This window comes from Echinops telfairi, unplaced genomic scaffold (genome assembly GCF_000313985.2).
Source record: "Echinops telfairi isolate 266 unplaced genomic scaffold, ASM31398v2 ScPeMD7_11;HRSCAF=52, whole genome shotgun sequence".
NCBI lineage: Eukaryota > Metazoa > Chordata > Mammalia > Afrosoricida > Tenrecidae > Echinops > Echinops telfairi.
The window spans coordinates 4995456-5013923 of record NW_022103908.1 but is presented as its reverse complement, the minus strand read 5'-3'; the positions used below and the strand labels follow the sequence as shown (position 1 = coordinate 5013923).

Here is an 18468-nt window from a genome sequence, read left to right as displayed (position 1 = left end):
TCAGAGGGCAGGGCTTGGCACCTCATCAGACTTGATTAGAAAACATACATAAGGGTCGGCAGACAGACCTGGAACTATTTATAGCCCTCCCTTTTCTTCTTCTTCTTTTCATGTATATCTATGTAAGGCAAGATAACCAATCCCAAGGAGAAAACAACAGGACCGATGGTTCCAAGGAGACAAGGAAGGAGGGGAGCCTACAAACCCAGGGACAAGGGAAGGAGGGAACAACAAGGAATCTGAAATCAATGGCGAGGAGGGTGTAGATGCCCGTTGGGGTTTAATGAAGTGCAATGTAGCCAAGAGGAATTACTGAGAGCCGAATGAAGGTACACATGATGGTGGGGCAAGAGGAAAATATAAGGAAATAGAGGAAAGAACTAGGAGGCAAAAGACATTTATGGAGGTATAAAAACAGGCATATACATATGTAAATATATTAATATATAATGATAGAAATATAAGTCTCTGTACATATATTTATATGTTAAGTATCAAGGTAGCAGACGGACACTGGGCCACTACTCAAGCCCTCCCTCAGCACAAGAACACTTTGTTCTAATAACCTGGCATTCTATGATGCTCACCTCCCCAACACGATCACTGAAGTCAAAATGGGTGCATAATCAAATCTGGTTAAGAAAGCTGATGGTGCCTAGCTATCAAAAGATATATTGTCAGGGGTCTTAAAGGCTTGAAGGTAAACAAGTGGCCATCTAGCAGGGAAGCAACAAAGCCCACATGGAAGAAGCACACAGACTGTGTGATTATGAGGTTTAGACTGGATCAGGTATCAGGCACCAGAAAATCCAAACCAAAAATCAGATCCATGAGAACAAGGCGGGTCGGAGTGGAAACACAAAGCCCATCTGTAGACAATTGGGCATCCCCTCACAGAAGGGTCACAAGGAGGGATGAGCCAGCCATGGTGCAGTATAGCACCGATGAAACACACAACATTCTTCTAGTTCTTTAATGCTTACACACACACACCCCGGGCCCACCCCACCCCACCTCCACCCCAACAATCATGACCCCAGTTCTACCTTACAAATCTGGCTAGACTGGAGCATGGACACTGGTATAGAAAAGAGATCTCAACACACAGAATCCAGGAAAGATAAACCATTCAGGAACAATAATGGGAGTAGCAATACCATGAGGGTAGGTGGAAAGTTGGGGAAGAAGAGGGGAGAAAGGGTGAACCAATCACAATGATCGACATAAAACACACCTGCCCTAAGGTGGGTAAAGGGAAACAGCAGACTGTGTGAAGATATGAAAGTAACAATAATTTATAATTTGTCAAGGTGTTACCAGGGTGGGAGGTTGGGGGAGGGAGGGAAAAAAGAGGAGCTGATACCAAGGGTCAAGCAGAAAGAAAATATTTTGCAAATGATGATGGCAACATATGTATAAATGGGCTTGATATAATTGATGTATGGACTGTTATAAGAGCTGTAAAAGCCCACAATAAAATGATTTATAAAAAATAAACTTTACCTACATGTTCATAAAAATGATACACCATTTCAAATTGTTTTTATTTCAATTCCCAACTTTAATAATAAATATATATTCCTATTTTATGGTTTCCATACTCTTCACTATCCTTGTAACCTTCCTCTTGCCATTGTTTCCTTTGGAAATAAGCTTCTAAGGGGGTTAGTACCCAGAAAAACATTTAATAACAAGAGCAAAAACAGCAGTTCTGTTAATGAGTTTTTATGCAAAAAATGAGCTCAGTATTGGGATTTTTTTTTCTGCAACTTCTTCACATGATTTTCCTATGCATGGCATGTGTGTTATATGCATGTGCACGTGTATGTGAAAATAAAATATGGTCTCTCGTTCTGTCTAAACTTTATTTAGTCTAAGATTACCCTTTAGTTTTATGAGTAGTCATATTATGCCCTCGTCCTATTAATGCTTTTGTCCTGACAAATATCTTCTGAGTTTTCAAAATGACATTGCACCAACCTGAAAGGGAGCCCTGCACTTACCCATCATCTGTGGTAATCGAAGCCTGTCCGTGAGAGCCACAGTCACTGCTGGGGCCGGACACCCGAGCCCAGGCCACATACCACCAGCCAGCTTGCAGGAGAACAGGCTCGTCAAACATCATCGCATATTTTTCTCTGAGACAAAAATTAGTGAGTTTGCCAATTATTCAGTTATATAAATTTGCTGAGTATGTTCATAAGCTTTGTATGTGTCCAATATACTTGGCTCTACATTATGCAAATACCAAGATTTCCTGTTTTTCTAAAGTTACCAAACCTAACAATAAAAGTACGCAGATTATGTGCAGACATCCTTCCTCCATTTTATCTTTAATGTAATTTGTCAATTTATCTTCTGAATTGAAAATGTGAAGAGGTTATTAGTTTTAATACGGCATAATTAAAAGCAATTCTGTCTCGCTAGGGAAGGGTCTAACAGCACAGATTTTAAAGCTCTCCCTTTAAAATGACTTTTTTCTACTTATACTACATTTTTAATTGACAGTAAGCAATGAGTGCACAAAAACTGAACAAAGCACTTACCTGGCCGCACAGTCATAGGCCAGCACATCAGTCTCTGCAAGAAGGTCTCCATCAGTCTCGTGGTCTCCTCCATCGGGACCCAACTCAAACAGCTGGGGAAAGAAAGGAAGAAAGAAAGAGAGAAAAAAATCTGCAATCTTCAGTTAGAGAAATTTGCCAACGACAATGTTTATCATGTTGTGTGCATCCGCTATATACTTAACTGGACACAATGTAAAACTCAGAGCTACTGCTTTTCTAATGTTATCAACAGGATGTACACAAACATACATGTCTAAGTTAAGAAATATACACGTTTTATGGCCTGTATTGATTCCGATTTTCCTACTTGATATACTCATGTACTTAAGAACCAGTGTTCAAAATACACAAAAGCTGTCTGTCCGAAACCACCATGTGAAGACCACTGGTGGGAGAGCTAGAAGGGTTATGTTGTGACTGCACGGCCTAGATGAGACCAGTGTTTCTCAAGGTGATACCACACCCTAGGGGGCTTTGGACTGATGTGGGGGTGAGGGTGGGGTGGGGGGACTGGGCAGGGGTCTGAAAAAGCAGATACCTACACTTTATCTTGGAGTGTGGGCTATAGTACAAAAGTTTTTCATTGCTGGGTGTGTGGTGGGGGGTCAGGGGGCGATCAGGGAGGCATTTCATTGTTGTTCTTTTCTTTTCTGGAAAGGAGACTGTAGGCCCAATAAACTTGGGAACCTATGGATCAGACTCTTGCTTCGTTCACTGCTTCCTAGCTCTGCATCTTGAACTCAATCTCCTCATCTGCTAAAAGGGGGTGGCTACTGGTGGTGGCTGCGTCGGAGCAGCTTCTGGGATTAAATGAAACAAAACTTATGGAACATTTAGAAAAATCCCCCACAAACTAGGCTTGAAAATGTGAGTTATAGAGCAAAGAAATAACAGAAGGCTCCTGAAGAGTACTGACAAAAACAGTTCAGATCAACATTGCGAGGGAAAATAAGTAAGGAAAGGTTTGCTTTTATTTTGGGTTTTTTTTTTGGGGGGGGGAGGTCATAAAACAGGAGGGAAGGGTGACAGAGTCTGGGGATGGCGACAAAATAAGGTATCCACATAGAGAAAGGTTACAAAAGAAAGTGAAATCCGAGCTTGACGTCTTTTGGTAATAAGAGACCAATATCAAGAGAAACCCTTGCTTCTTTGGAGGATTTCGCAGGTGAACTACACGCAGAAAGGGGAATGGAAGGTGGCAGGGAAGTTTAAGGAACAGGCCCAGGGACCACCATGTTAACTTTCCATCCTATAGTGACCTTCAGACTCTTGGTCTCAACAGTCATCGGATTCATCTAAGTGGCTGATTTTCAACAGTCAGAAGGGATTCATCTCTCCCTCATCCTTCCTTTCCTGTTAGGATTGATAGCACTATGACTCCCTGAGCCACTCAAATTTTAAAAAGCTACTAATAACCCTCTTTCCACAGCCCTCAGTTATCACTATCGAGCTTCATGTACTCTTTTGCTGATATCAAAGCTTGTCAATTCAACTACATTCACCGTCATTCCTCTTCTGTTTCATTTTCCCCTTGCTCTCATCCACAACCCATTAAGTAGAGGATTTTCTTTTCTGTAATGACTGTAGGTATGCCTTTTAAGCAGAGCAGCTGATCAGAATGCCTTCCTAATGAAGATTCCTCCATGATTTCTCATCGTTTACTTCACAATATGATTGGGGGGCTGGGGGGAAGCAGTAAATATTGGGCCCCTAGCCTTTCCCCCCCTGCTTATGGTCAACACAATTTGAACACATACTATCTGCCAAGGCACGATTCTAAGAACTGGGCACACAGGCGTGAGTAACACAAAAACAACCAAACACACAAACAAAAACAAAAAGTGGGGGCAACTGGGAGCAAGTCCATGGTAAAAGGGAGTGTGTGTGTGTTATAGTTTTAAACCGGCTTACCAGGGAGCCAAGACCTGGAGGAGATGAGGAAGGGAGTCACACGGCTATTGAAATGAAGAAGAGTTCTCGTTAGAGGGCATGGCCAATGGAAACCTCCCTGAGACTTCACTGCTGGCCGGCATCCTTGAGGCACAGGCCAGCGTTAGAGTGAAGCAATAGTAGAAAATGAGGCCCGAGAAGCAATGAGGATTAGTTCTTGTGGGGTCTTGTAGGTCTTTTTAAGAACTCTGGCTTCTAGTCTAAAATGAATACCCTGGGAGATTATGAGCAGAATCTGGTATAGCCTGATATAAATCTAAACAGAACCACTCCAATTGCTGTGCAGAGATTAAACAGAAGGGATCAAGTGCAGAAGCAGAGTTTATCAGTGAGGAGGTTATTGTAATAAGCCAGGTGAGGATGGCTGTGGTTTGTATCAAAGGGTTACCAGTAACAGTTTTTAGACCTTGTTAGATTCTAGATTTGCTTTGAAACCGGAGTCAACAATAGTTATTGCTGAAGTGCATTTATGGTATGACAGAGAGAAGTCACAGATGACTTCAAGATTTCTGGCTTGAGCCAGTAGAAAAGTGACACGAGATGTCTAACTGAAATGGGGAAAAAGTGGGGACAGAAGGTTTAGGCAAGTCACACCAGAAGTTTAATTACAGACATGTACATTCGAAACACCTACCAAAAATCCACATGGAGATTCAGAGTAGCCAACTGTACATACATTATGGAGGAGCTCTAGGAATCTGGGAGTCACCACAGGAAAAAACATGAAGGTGGAACACTATGGGAGTGAGGATACTTTAAAAAAGGTGGCCACAAATTGACCTCTGAGCGCTCCAGCACTGCGGGGTTAGAGAGATGATGTGGGACCAGCCAAGAGACAAGGAAGACTAGTCAGTGAGACAAGAGTAAAACAAAGTGTGATATTTTGGAAGTCAAGTGAAGAAAGACATTCAAATGAAACATCAATTGCATTAAATTCCGCTGACAGGTCAAGAAGGGGAGACTACTAACTTTAGCCACAGAGAAGGTACCGGTGCCCTCACAAGAATAGTTTTAGGGGAATGGGTGGGGTACAGTCCTAATTGGAGTGGGTCAAGAAAGGAGCAGGGAAGAGAAAGAATGGAAACACCAAGAATAGAAACAAGCCTAAATGCTTCCCCTGCGATTGGCCCTTTCCTCATTCTTCATTCTGGTCTCTGCTCAAACATTCCTTAGTCAGAGACCCGCCCCCGACAATTCTGCTAGCTCCTTCCACCAGTTACTCTTTCACACATCATTCAATTCATCAACAAAACCACACCAAAATCTTTTGTCTATTTGGTTGAAAGCACTAAACCTTGTACCTGGAAAAAATTCTGGGACGTCTGTGACATTTATTAAATATTTTTTTACATGGGAAAATGGATTATAACAGATGTAGCTAGGTTAAAATTTAACACCTTATCATTTGATCTCCTTTTTGACCTGTTTTAAAGTTGCTCTAGTTTTTAATATTTTCTTCTTTCTTTACGATTAAGGTTTCTATTCTCTTTTGTTATTGTTGTTAGCTTTTCTGTTTCTTTGATTTTTGTTTTTGTATGTTTTCCATATATGAAATCCAGGATGGGTGAATTTAGAGAGACAGTAACTGGATTAATGGTTTCTTGGGGGCATGGTAAGGAGTTTTGGAGGAATGGGGAGTTAATAACAAGGAGTACAAGAAAGGAGGAAATGTTCTAAAATTTGTTGTGGTAATGATTGTACAACTCTTCTTGTTATGACAGAACTATTGAATTGTATGATATGTAGATTATGTCCTAATAAAACTATTTCAAAACAAAAAAGTTTTAAAATACAGCAGGACCAATGTATGGATCCTATGAGTCAGAACTGACTCAATGGCAATGGGTCAAGTAATGAAAGACATTCAAATGAGACATCAATTGCATTAAATTCCACTGGTAGGTCAAGTGGAACCCTGGGACCCCGTCTTTCACTTAGTAATGAGCTCTGTACAGGTGAGAAACATGTAATTTATTAATGTGTCCTCAGCACTAAATATGTTGAATGAAGCCACAAATGATGGGTGTTTGTTTCAGGTGTGCAGAAAACTACAGGAATATCTGAAAAGGCTATTAAATCATCCCTTTTGTAAAACTAGATTCTGTTCATGAATTTCAACCAAAGCAGCACACAGCAACTGAGATTAAAGAGCAGTAGAGGAGATGTGAGAGTCTATTTCCTATTAAGACAGAGACTAAATGATAGGCAAAAATGCAAAGTGATGACATGCTTGTCAAATCAAATGCTTGTTCTCACTGGGGGAAAAAAAAAAGGTTATTTCTAAAAAAAAATGCTATTTGTGTTAGTATGTATGGGGGTTTATATTATTAAATGAGTTGATGAGTATATTTTAAGTGTGTTCTAATTTTAGGAAGATAAATATTAATAAACAAAAAAACCCACAAAAACAAACATTCTTTAATTCATTTCTAGAGCTGTAAAATGGATCTGAGCCCAAAAAGCTTGCCACTTTGTATAGAGACCGGGTGGCTAGTCCCAGAAGAACAGAGGGCAAATACAGGCAAGAAACCAGAGCTGGGGCAGGTCAAAAGGAATTCCAACATTCCCTGGGCAGACAGAAGAGAAGGAGCTGATGAAGAAGATAGAAGAAACAAATCAGAAGTACAGAAATAAAGCAAAAATGAAACAAAATAATTCAGGGGCAACTGATATTAAGGGCTACAGTAGAAGGCAAATGTTTTGAGAATGATGAGGGCAACAAATGTACATATGTGCTTGACACAATGTATGGATGTATGGATTGTGTTAAGAATTGTACGAGCCCCCAATAAAATAATTAAAAAAAAAAATCTCTGCACCTAAACAACTGTGCCTCCTGCCATTAAAAGGGTTACAAGGAAAGGGTCATATAAAGAGATGCTGCTGTTCCTTCTCCACCAAGATGTTCCACGCAAAGGACTTTCGGGGCCTTGTGGTAATAAAAGGCACATCATTTACTGTCAAGTCATTTTCCTTCCAATTCCTCCTTCTGACTCGACTTTTGATTTTCCCATGTCTGGGTGAATGACTTACTACTATGGTATTGAATTTTAGCAATGCTTCCTCAAGGTCTTTCAAAAAGACAAAAGAAAAGTGACCCAGGGCAAAACCAGCATGTTCAAATGAACAGGACAGCAATGCCAATGAACTGCTTACCTTAATTTTAGCAGTATATTCTCCTCTACCTCCAAACAGACCAAGCCCCCCGAGTAAAATATCAGTGTCTGCACTGAAACGGATGGCTTCTACAGAGTGGGCGGAGTAGCCCCAACCCCCTCCATGACCTAAAAGATACGAACGACAAGTGATGTTTATAAATACCCATGTACATTTCAGTGATAAGACAGTATTCCTATAGGTAAGTATACATACTTTCAAACCTGTTGACCACACTATAATCTTCTTTTGAATAGACTTTCATTACTGCTTGAGTCTCCTCTTCTGTACTTGCAACGCCCATTTTCAAATCCTGCATTGCTGCCAAGGTATCGAGACAACCTAAAACGGCAAACAAAATTCAACTCCTTGAAATTACAATTCCCCATGGTACTGATGATTTGAGAATTCTATGCATCTCTAAAAGTAAATAAATTATACATATACTCAGCATATCTATTCCAAGTTTTAAGCATAATTTCATGGAAGATTCCTACACCAATAAAAACTTCACCTCTTCTGTTCTCATATTGAAGCATATACTATTTGGTAAAGTGCTGTACAAAGACTGACTTACAGAAAAGTTGGATTCTCTTAACCTTGGATTCCTTGGAAGTCTCATTTTATGATAATCTCAGGATTATTTCAATTTGATTCTAAAAACGGTTTGAGGACGACACAATAGCCACACAAATCATTGTAACTGATGCTAGCTTGGGATGTTTACAATGGTAATCAGATAAAATTTGTGGAAAAGTTAAAGTATTTATAATGGAGGAATTATACTGATAATTATGACCTTACAACTACAAATGAGAGAAAAACCATAATGAATCTCTTAAGGATCATTAAAAAAATCAAATGTAGTTAAGAAGTTATGTGGGTAGGTATAAATTTATAACAATAACATTTATGGAATGAAGAAGTACCACATTTAAAATTAGTAGGTGATGTTGACATGCTGTAGAAAATGGGATTATGCAAAGAGATGAAAGAGTGATCTATAATTGTCATAGATAACATAGAATCTGTTATTTTAAAGCAATATGCATAAATGATTATAAGTTTTATAATACCTCTAAATGTTTAGGTCATGGGAAAATAACATAATCTATTAATTCCATTTTTCCACAAACGTTTTGAAACTCCCTCATATATCAAGTACAGATCTACCTACGAGGGAAGTATTCAAGGCTTCTTAACATTTCGCTAAACTCAAATCTTTTGTGTTGTTGGCATGGCTGATGTTAGGCTTTTTTTAGGGTAGGCCTCTTGCAGAGAGAGAACTTCACCTATACCAGGCACACCCAAAATGAGTGACATTCAAATCTGGGTACTTTAAAACTGAAAGAAAAAAAAATCAAAACCAAACTTCAATGCACACCAGCAAACCTGTGCTGACCGTCAAATAGCAACCCTACCTAGAATGTGCAGGGCTGCGTGAGAGCGCGTGGTGAGCGCCCTTGATCCTGTAGGTAAGGCAAGTTCAGGACTCAGGATGCCACATCTGGACTCCATTTCTGCCACACAAGGCAGTCTGGCATCAGCTACCACTGCATTGTAACACCAGAGCTCTCTCGTATTGGGTAGAAACCTTCCGAGAAATGGAACAATTACAATATCATCAAAAAACAAACCGAAAACCGAAATACGGCTTGTGGGCTCCTAATTCCCCATATCTGAGCTAAACACTCAAAGAAAACACTTCCTGTCACCACGAGAGAATTAATTAGAACAAAATGGTAATGTGGACCGCAACACTTCATGTCTAACACCGTCAACAACTCTATATTTAAAAAGTTGATGCCGCAAGGAAAAAAAGAAAAGTCCAGTATCGCAAAAATGCCATCAAAATAGCTCAAAGGGACAAGTTAAAAGTAAACATGTGAAACAAAATGATGGAGGTGAACCAAATCCTGAGAAATGTTAAACAAAATGAGACAAAAATATCCCCGATGGGTTAAGAGTGCCTGTGACCCAGTACAACAGTACAAATGGGCAAAGGGCGTGACACACTGTTGCCGAAAAGAAACACTAATGGACTGTATGGAGGGGTTCAATATAACTAACACACAGTAAAGTGACAATAATAATAAGTTTTCAAAATTTAAAGCTCCTGCCATTGCCCTACTTCTCGGGAAAGCTTCTATTAATCATTGATTAGATACAGAAAGAACAGCCTCAGAGAGTTCAGAAGAACAAGGACTGAAGAAGAGTGGCACAAGGTACAGACAGTACAATGAGCTCTTCAGTCCCTGGCGTCTCCCTCCACAGACCAACCCCTTTATTTTCACTCTCCCAGGGAACAATTATCCGGAATGTTGTTTATCACAGTCATGTTTTTCTTCCACTTTTCATATACTTATATCACCATGATAAGTCACTTAAATTTCATGTTTTTGAACAGCACATAATTGGACATGCTGTCATAAATATACTTTATGTAGTCTTATATTTTTCTTTAGCATAATTTATCCTATGTATTCACTAATGGATATTTATGTGAAAGAGAAAACTGAAGCAGAGCGAGCCAAACTAGCTTCTCCAAGGTAACGTGGAGAGCAAACTGTGGGGCTAGCATACACCTACACAGTCTAGGCTCAGAATGCTGGCTCTAAAAGCAGGGCTCTTTTCAATTCAGTCATGGCAAACTATGCTAAACTGGAACAAACCTGAACTTATAAAGTGTGGCTGTATTGGAATGGCAAATTTTACTACGGGTTGAAGCCCTTTCAGAAACTCAATCTCCTTCTTAGAAAACCAATGTGGCAAGCTCACTGCATAGCAATCGAATCTCTTGACTGGCAGAGTCAGAAACAACAGTGCCCAGATCAACGATGGTGAGGACCCCTCCCATTTTCAATGTGTTAATGCTCCACAGTCCTAACAATCCCCTTTCTCAGATGGGCTCCAGAAGGACTCTCTTCAGCTCTGTCAAGTTTCCCATACCAAGGTTTCAACTCATAATCTTTCCCATTTTACTTTCCATCTCAGTACACCCATATTTTACAAATTCAGGTCGGTTTGCCTTTTGCTGCAATGTCCAGGAGTGAATCCGTTTGAAGCCCTAACTGAATCACTGCACTAAACTGTAAAGAAGGGGCCTGGGAGGTGCAGTGGGTTGGAGAGCTCAGCTGCTAACGCTAAGTCAGCAGTCTGAACCCACCAGCCAGCACTCCACTGGAGAAAGATGTGACAGCCGGCTTCTGAAGACTTACAGTCTTGGTAACCCATAAGACAGTCCTATACTGTTTGATGAGGTCATTCTGAGTTTGCTGACTATATATTTTTATACTGTAAAAGTACCTGCTCATCAAGCTTACAGCTGAAAAAGAATTAATGAATGTTCATGTTGATTCAGCGAGTTAAACAGGAGAGCCCTCCTGTGTGGAAAGTGCCTGTGCATAAATTTTATTACTGCAAAAGTATAATTTGATCCAATTTAATTATGACTATTTTACATGCAGCGAAGCTTACCTCCAGATTACGTCATACACAGGATCAAGACATACACCAAACCCTTGCAGATCCTCCTGCTCAGAGTCATTGAAAGTTTTACAGCTCCCATCCATTTTATTGATCAGAAGACACTTAAAAGGAGGAGGTTCTGATATAGAAGCAGGTACCAAGCCTTGGGGGGGGGAAAGATGTATACTCACTTTAAATGGGCATTTGATCACTGTACAATCATACAAATCCTACAAAATAAACATTATTATTCTCTTCATCCAACAGATGATGAAAAGGATGGTTTACAAGGTTATTGTGCATCATCAAGTTGAGTCTAACTCATAGCAATTCTACAGGAAAAAGTAGAAACTGCCCCTGTGGGTTTTCTAGACAGTTTTTACAAGAACAGGTCAGCAGATCCTTTCTCCTCAGAAGCCACTGCTGATGCGTTCAAACTGCTGGCCTTTTGGTGAGCAGGCAAGCACTTAACCATTGAAACATAGATAAACCTCTATTTGGTGCAATTAGAAAATAAAACCTGAAGCTAACAAAATTTAAAACCCATATTCCTAGTCTCTACCATATCTGATTCTAAAATATAATTATTTGAGGAAGACAGAGCACAAGTTTGAACTGAAACCTGAGTCTTAAGAAAACACTAAAGTTTGAGTAATGTAAACTGCCGTAAAATTTAATTTCTATCACTTATTTAATGAGAAACTGCAGAAAATACACGTACACAATATTCTCACTCCAATATAGATTTTATTCTGTTAAATTTTAGATCATATTTCCATCCTCTCTAGCTCACCAATACTCTAGAGTCTAGATCTCCTACTGCTTCCCTTCTTCCAATGGATAAACAGAACACACAGGCAGCGACAGGCAGGCTTCTTTCACACTTCTTAAATAAAAAACCAAACAAAATCCAAAAACCACATTAATCTATTTCATGATAAAGGAAGGTAAAACCATTCAGCGTTGATACGGGAAAAAGTGTAGTGGGGGCCCGGTGTTTACTCTGGGTATTACCTATTATGTGCTTGCTAGCAAAAATCTCTGATGTAGCAAGCACATGAGAATTAATAAGTGCTTCATCAATTCTTAAGAAAGTCTGGTCCCCACTTGCACCTATCCAGGTAGCTTTCCGGCCGTACTTTGACCCGATGTTAGGCATGGGAGCTGGTTTTGCATTCCAATATGGTACGTCCAAAATGGGTCTGCCCAGCTGTCCTTTCTAAAACATGAAAAATAAAACACGTTAACAATTTTACTGGATAAATGATCTATAATTTATATACAGTTTTTTAAAAGGGTAACAAAGGAAAGATGAGCCATTATTCTTTATTAACTGTTAATTATCATTCATTTAAAAATATATGTATCAAAGTATGACCAAGCATCAAGTAAGACAATAACTTCTATTGCTTCTAAGAATCATCTCTTCAATATATCACTAAGAACATTATTTTTAAAATAGTGAGAAAGTTGAAGTATTTTTCTATGCCAGAGACTATTGCTATCATCACCTATTTATCCAAAGGAGAGGTATTATAAATAAAAGCATAAAATGTTACAGTTAGTCTATTTTGAATATTTGACAGAACAAGATAATAAGTTCACACTATCTGAAAATATTTGGACAAAAGAATAGATAGTTGAAACTGTAATTGTGAATAAAATTTGCAATTCCATTTATGTTTTGAGAAGCAGCAGAGAAGTAAAATATCTTAAGGAAATAATTGTTAACTCACTTAAAAACATGACTGTGTTATAGATCGTGTATACCAAGCGACCATAAGAAACAGTTAAGCTGCTTATGAAGAAGAGGGAAAAGCCAGGGTTCAGATGCGCAGCTTAGGCCACGCAGCTCTGTCATTAGAAAAGGCTGGCCAGGATGCTAAGGAAGACAGGAGAGGGACCTGGAAAAGTGGAGGAGGAAGAGAGAGAGGGCCCACTGTTCCTGCCTACTTCCCAGTGCCTACTCCAGCCCAGCTGAATTTCCTGCCCGGGTCTTATGGGAGCTGCTTCAGCTTTTTTTTTTTCCTCCTTCAATAAACCCCTTATTAGTTCAAACAAAGCCCCAAAACAAAACAACAACCAAAAAAAAACAACAAAAAAACACTGAGAAGTCTCTGCTACTAAGCTAGAAGCTGAGGAAAAAAAGAATGTTCTTGGTGATCAGAAAATATTCACCTAGGCCTGGCTTTGAAGCACTCTCTCCACAGCATTCCAATCTAGGATACAAAACCAAACCCACGGCTGTCAAATCCACTGTGACTTCCACTAAAACACTGCACCAGAGCACCCAAGGGGATTAACAAGTTCCTCGGTCGGTAATGGACATAAGCCACCAAAGCAGAAAACATGAAGACCAGGGATCCTCCCAAGAGTCTGCTGAAGCTCTGGCTCAAGTACCAGATTCTTATTTGTTTTACGCCTGCTTCGACACCACTGCAAGGAAACATAGCCACACACTGGCTACAGAGCAGGTGAGCTTCAATCTCTGGCTGAACCAGGGAAGGAAGAGACTGCAGGTGGCACGCAGATTATAGGTACAAAAGGTACAATGCTTATTCTCACACTGTTTCAATGTCCACCCCTATCTCTTTGAGGAAGAGGGCAGGAGGGGAAGAGAGGAATATAAAAATGTGAACATGGCAAAACATATGATGTTCAGGGGTGTGTTAAACTTCGGAAGTACAGTGAAACTAGTCATATTTTTAGATACCATGGAAATATTGAAATGAATATCTACTCAATTAGTTGGGATGGACTTAATGGCAGTGGCTGTGAAACAATGAAGTCCAAGAGTATGACAGATGTTCAACAGGCCCACAGGGATTGGGGCTGTAATTACAAAGGGCCACATTTAAATTCCTAAGAGTTCACAGCTTGGACATCAGGGACTGGAAGACTGCTAGCTAAAAGATGGTGGGTTCAAACCCACCAATGGTGCTCCATGAGCAAAGCCCTGTGTGATCTGTGTCCACGAAGTTCAGAGCCTTGGAAACCCTGTGTGGCAGTTCTACGCTGTCACTCTTGACAATCCACTTGACAGCAGACACCAACGTAGGCAGAGACCTCTATTTTAGGACTGACTGAATAAGCAAGAAAGGTTTAACGTTGTCCGGAGCCAGAATTTCCACTACACAATAGGAGGACTAACAGATGCAGAATGGAAGCATGTAAGACAGAACCCTGTGGGGACAGAACGTAGCTGACAGTATCCATGTGAACTTGTGACTTCTAGAACACTTAAATCTACGTGTATAGACACAGATGTGTACTGAGAAAGCAAAGATGCTCGTCAGCAGTAGACACATTTAGTGCCCAGTTTGTGTTGAGCATTATTCCCTGCTAAAAAGAACCAGAGTTCCTGAAGGAAAGCCTGGTTCTAGCACTCAGACAGCGTACGTACAAGACGAGCCTGTACCTACCAGGAAGTCTTGTTATGCCAGGACAGACAAAGGTGATAAAAAATAAGTAAAGGGAAAAACACACACATACACACAAACAAGGGGCACGTCACAAGGATACAAGGCCCTGCTTCAAAGGGCTCCCCTGGCTGGATCTGGGGCAACCTAAGTACCAAATAATGAAGGACAGAAACGGGAAAATAGGAATGCATGAGTTCATACCAATAGTAAGTAGGCAGGGAGACAGATGAATAAAAAGAAGGGCTCTAGCTTATACCAGAACGCAAAGTGCTGACTGACAGGTGTGGAGGCTTTCTTGGAGCTGGAAAAAAATCAGGATTTTGTAACCATCATGGTAAAGTCTGATTCAGGAAAAAACGATCAATGGCTGCAAGGTGTAGGGAGCACGTTTGAAAAGCAGCATCTATGCGGTATTCAATGTGTTGACCCAGGGCTTGTGAGCTGCAAGAAAAACCTCTGAGGGGCAGCTCAGCATCTTCGTCCTCCAGATGTGATGCCCTGCAAACAACATGCTTACCGCTGGGGTGCGCTCTCGGAATCCAAACAGGAGAGAAGGCCCAATACAAGGAATGTGAGAAATCATTACACACAGACTTCAAAGGGCTCATAGAATAATTCCATTATATTTTACTCTAATTCCGTTTTCTACCAACTTTTGAAGCCCTCCCCTGGGCATCTGTGTATTTATGTATGTGTATATAATACATGCACATACATGTAAAAATAAATCTTATTCTTAAAAAATGTCAACATTACAACAGAGAAGAAAACTTGAGGGAATGTTTTAGATTATAGGAGACTAGGGAGAGTAGAGAGAGCTGTGCGGTACGATGGTGAAATGCTCCGGTGCTAACTGAAAGGTCGGTGGTTCAAATCTACTGGCTGCTCTGTAGAAGAAAAGACCTGGTGCTCTGCTTCTGTCAAGATGACAGCCTCGGAAATGCTGGGGGCAGCACTACTTCGTGACATAGGGCCACGAAGAGTGGGGACTGACTTGATGGCACATCACAACAACATGGAGACATGACAAGTGAATGCAACATTTGACTCTATGCGAAGGGGAAAATGCTAGTCCAGGGTCAACTGACAAAAGACAAACTATTTAGGAGTGGATGATCATAATGTATGTAAACTATTCTTAAAGGATTTGTCAAGGAAAGGTGTTATATTCATACAATGCACACAAGCAGAAAGAGGAGGATTAATGCAGATAGGGAAAGGGGGGAAAAGGAGAAAATGATTGAAAAGATGGGTGAAAATGTTAGTATGTGAATAATAATAAAATAATACACTGATGATCTATGTAGTATTCTTATTTTCATCTTCAAATAAAAGGTTTTTCCTTCTTTCCTTTAAGTTCACATTGGTTTTTTAATTGTTGTTTTTTTAGGGGTGAAGGGAGACATCGGATATTGTAAGACATGACAAAATAATAATAATTTATAAATTATCAAGGGTGGGTGAGGGAGGGGAAGTGGGGAGAGAGGGAAAAAACGAGGAGCTGATACCAAGGGCTCAAGTAGAAAGAAAATGTTTAGAGAATGATGATGACAACAGATGTACAAATGTGCTTGATACCATGGATGCAAGTATGGATTATGATAAGAGTTGTTATGAGCCCCCAATCAGATGATTTTTTAAAAAAGGAACAAGCTCACTGAAATGAATTATTTACATGAATTGGTTTTCTAATCATGTCTAAACTAACATTAAGGTCACACTGAGAAATGTTTCAGTAAACAGAAAAGAGAACAATAACAACAAAAAGATTAGAAGCTGTGAAGCACATTCCAGAGACTTAAATTACAGAATTCTGCAAAGTTAACCCAAGGCAGAGGTGCTATGGGTGTTTAGGTTTTATTTTGCTTATTTTTAGCCACGGTCTTACAAAGTTTTCGTTGATCTCCACGAGGCTCAAATGATACCAAATTTACAAACCATTTTCACCTTTTCCAAGGGGTGGCACAAAAGAAAGAAAAACAGGCAAATACACACCAGAAAGACACACAGAGAAAAAACAAGAAGGAAAAGGAAACTATAACTTTAAGCAAACCTAATAACACACTAGGCTTTTAGAAAGCATTAAAGTAGAAATAATTATATATACATATATATTTTATGAATCCCTCTAAGTTAGGCAAGAAATAACCTTTTGAACGACAGAATTATCTCTACTGAATGTCTACAGGGTTTTTAACTGGAGCACATCCTAACACAGGGGTGAAATTCAATGACTTCTGATGCTGATTTGGAGAAGAACTCTGATGTCATTCAAGTTTGGTCCGTGTTGGAGGAGGACGGAGAGAATGTGCATATGCCATAATTACAATACAAGAATTTTGCTGGAAGCAGAAAAAGATAGCTAGTGTTGATAAATTATAAGGCAATGGTACACTGTAATATTGCTTTAAAGTTGTCTTACAGAAAAACTTCCAAATGTGAAGACCTGTCCATCCATTAAAAGCACTGCTGTGTGGTTGCTGCCTGCAGTAACTTGTGTGCTAGGACCTGGCAATGCTTGAACAAGAGTGGGACATCCCCTAGGTTAAAAAAAAAAAAATTAAGTCAATTTCTTACAAGATCCAACTGAAATAGTAATAACCAGTAAGTTAACATTGCAATTACGGAGGAGAAAAGATACAAGGGCCTAGTAAGAATATTCAACAAACACATTTGGGCGCTGTAGACTGCTCCCTATTCAGGATCTGGGTACATAAGGATGAAAAAGATATGGTTGGTAGCTGACTTTGAGGAGGTTCCTTTCGAATTATCTGCCTTAATCATGGGCACGTGATATTTAATTATTCTGAAAGATCATAGCTAAGTTCATTTTAGAAGAAAACACCCAGCACCTAGTAATGAGAGACATCATAGGCAGGGATCTCTCAGTAAGTATGTATTTGATGAAATAAAAGGCATGTGATGTCTAAATAAAAACCCTAACCAAAAATTAGGTGATATCGCTGATTGTGTGGCCCCATCTCCAACTTCCATCACTATGCGATAATGGTATAGTTTAACATCAGTCAATGAGTACCAGGTGAGGCATTAGAACGGTGAGTAATGTTCAGTCGCTGGAGCTAGGCCCCGGGAGTGAATTCTGGCTGCTCCAGGTAGTAATGTGGCCCTGACTTTGAACAAGCTACCCATCTTGTATGGACTTCCATTTTCTCCTTTATTGCATGGCAGAGGAAAGTGAGTGATACCCACTTAGCCAAAGTTCATAATAACTAAATTCACCAGGTCAGTGCCTGGCATACAGTCAACAGTTAAGAAATGTTAAGTATTATCATAAATGACAGCCGAGTATCCTCCCGTTTTTATTAATCATTATCTGTAGGTAGAATAGTAATCATTTAGAAACAGCCCGCACATGAGAGGAGAGCTTTCTGCTCTTGAGATAAATAATTAGCATACTTAAATTTTTCGTAACAAGGTTAAAATATAGCAACATAAAAGTTTTGCAGCCTTCACAACACATACTGATTTAAAATAAGGAGAAAGAGAATGAACCAGCCCTCAAGCAGTTTTTCTCAGTTAGAAAAACACAGATAGGGGCTCCGCCACTGTTACATCCTAATTGTATTCATGCACTTGACTTTCTCCAGAGATGATCTTTCTTTATTCTATCAAATACACTTACTGACTACCTTATTACCCAACATTTGCACTTGTAATGTAATAATTTAAAAAAAAATCTGTCCCATAACCCTACAGGAGACAACGCTGCAGACACAATGTGGGAATTGTGCCTGATCTGATCCCACCACACTGAGGCAAAACACTAAGAGCGTGCAACAGAACAGCAAGGGGAACAGAACAAGGAAGTCCCCAGGGAATACCAAAAATAGACTTTGGGACAAGGGCTTGGCACCCCATCACACTCGACCTGGAAACATTCCTGA

At 39.8% G+C, this 18468-nt stretch overlaps 1 protein-coding gene across 1 annotated transcript in view; it reads right to left on the bottom strand.

Moving 5' to 3' along the window:
• Window positions 1-18468, bottom strand: part of MYCBP2 (MYC binding protein 2) — a 284541-nt gene that overhangs the window by 160331 nt on the left and 105742 nt on the right. Inside the window, exons 21-28 of the mRNA XM_004711247.4 lie at window positions 16986-17103; window positions 12156-12360; window positions 11151-11304; window positions 9095-9267; window positions 7890-8015; window positions 7674-7801; window positions 2547-2638; window positions 2004-2138 (exon numbers count right to left, since the gene is read on the bottom strand). Coding sequence (XP_004711304.1) covers window positions 2004-2138; window positions 2547-2638; window positions 7674-7801; window positions 7890-8015; window positions 9095-9267; window positions 11151-11304; window positions 12156-12360; window positions 16986-17103 — 1131 coding nt within the window. The remainder of the gene's footprint in view (window positions 1-2003; window positions 2139-2546; window positions 2639-7673; window positions 7802-7889; window positions 8016-9094; window positions 9268-11150; window positions 11305-12155; window positions 12361-16985; window positions 17104-18468) is intronic.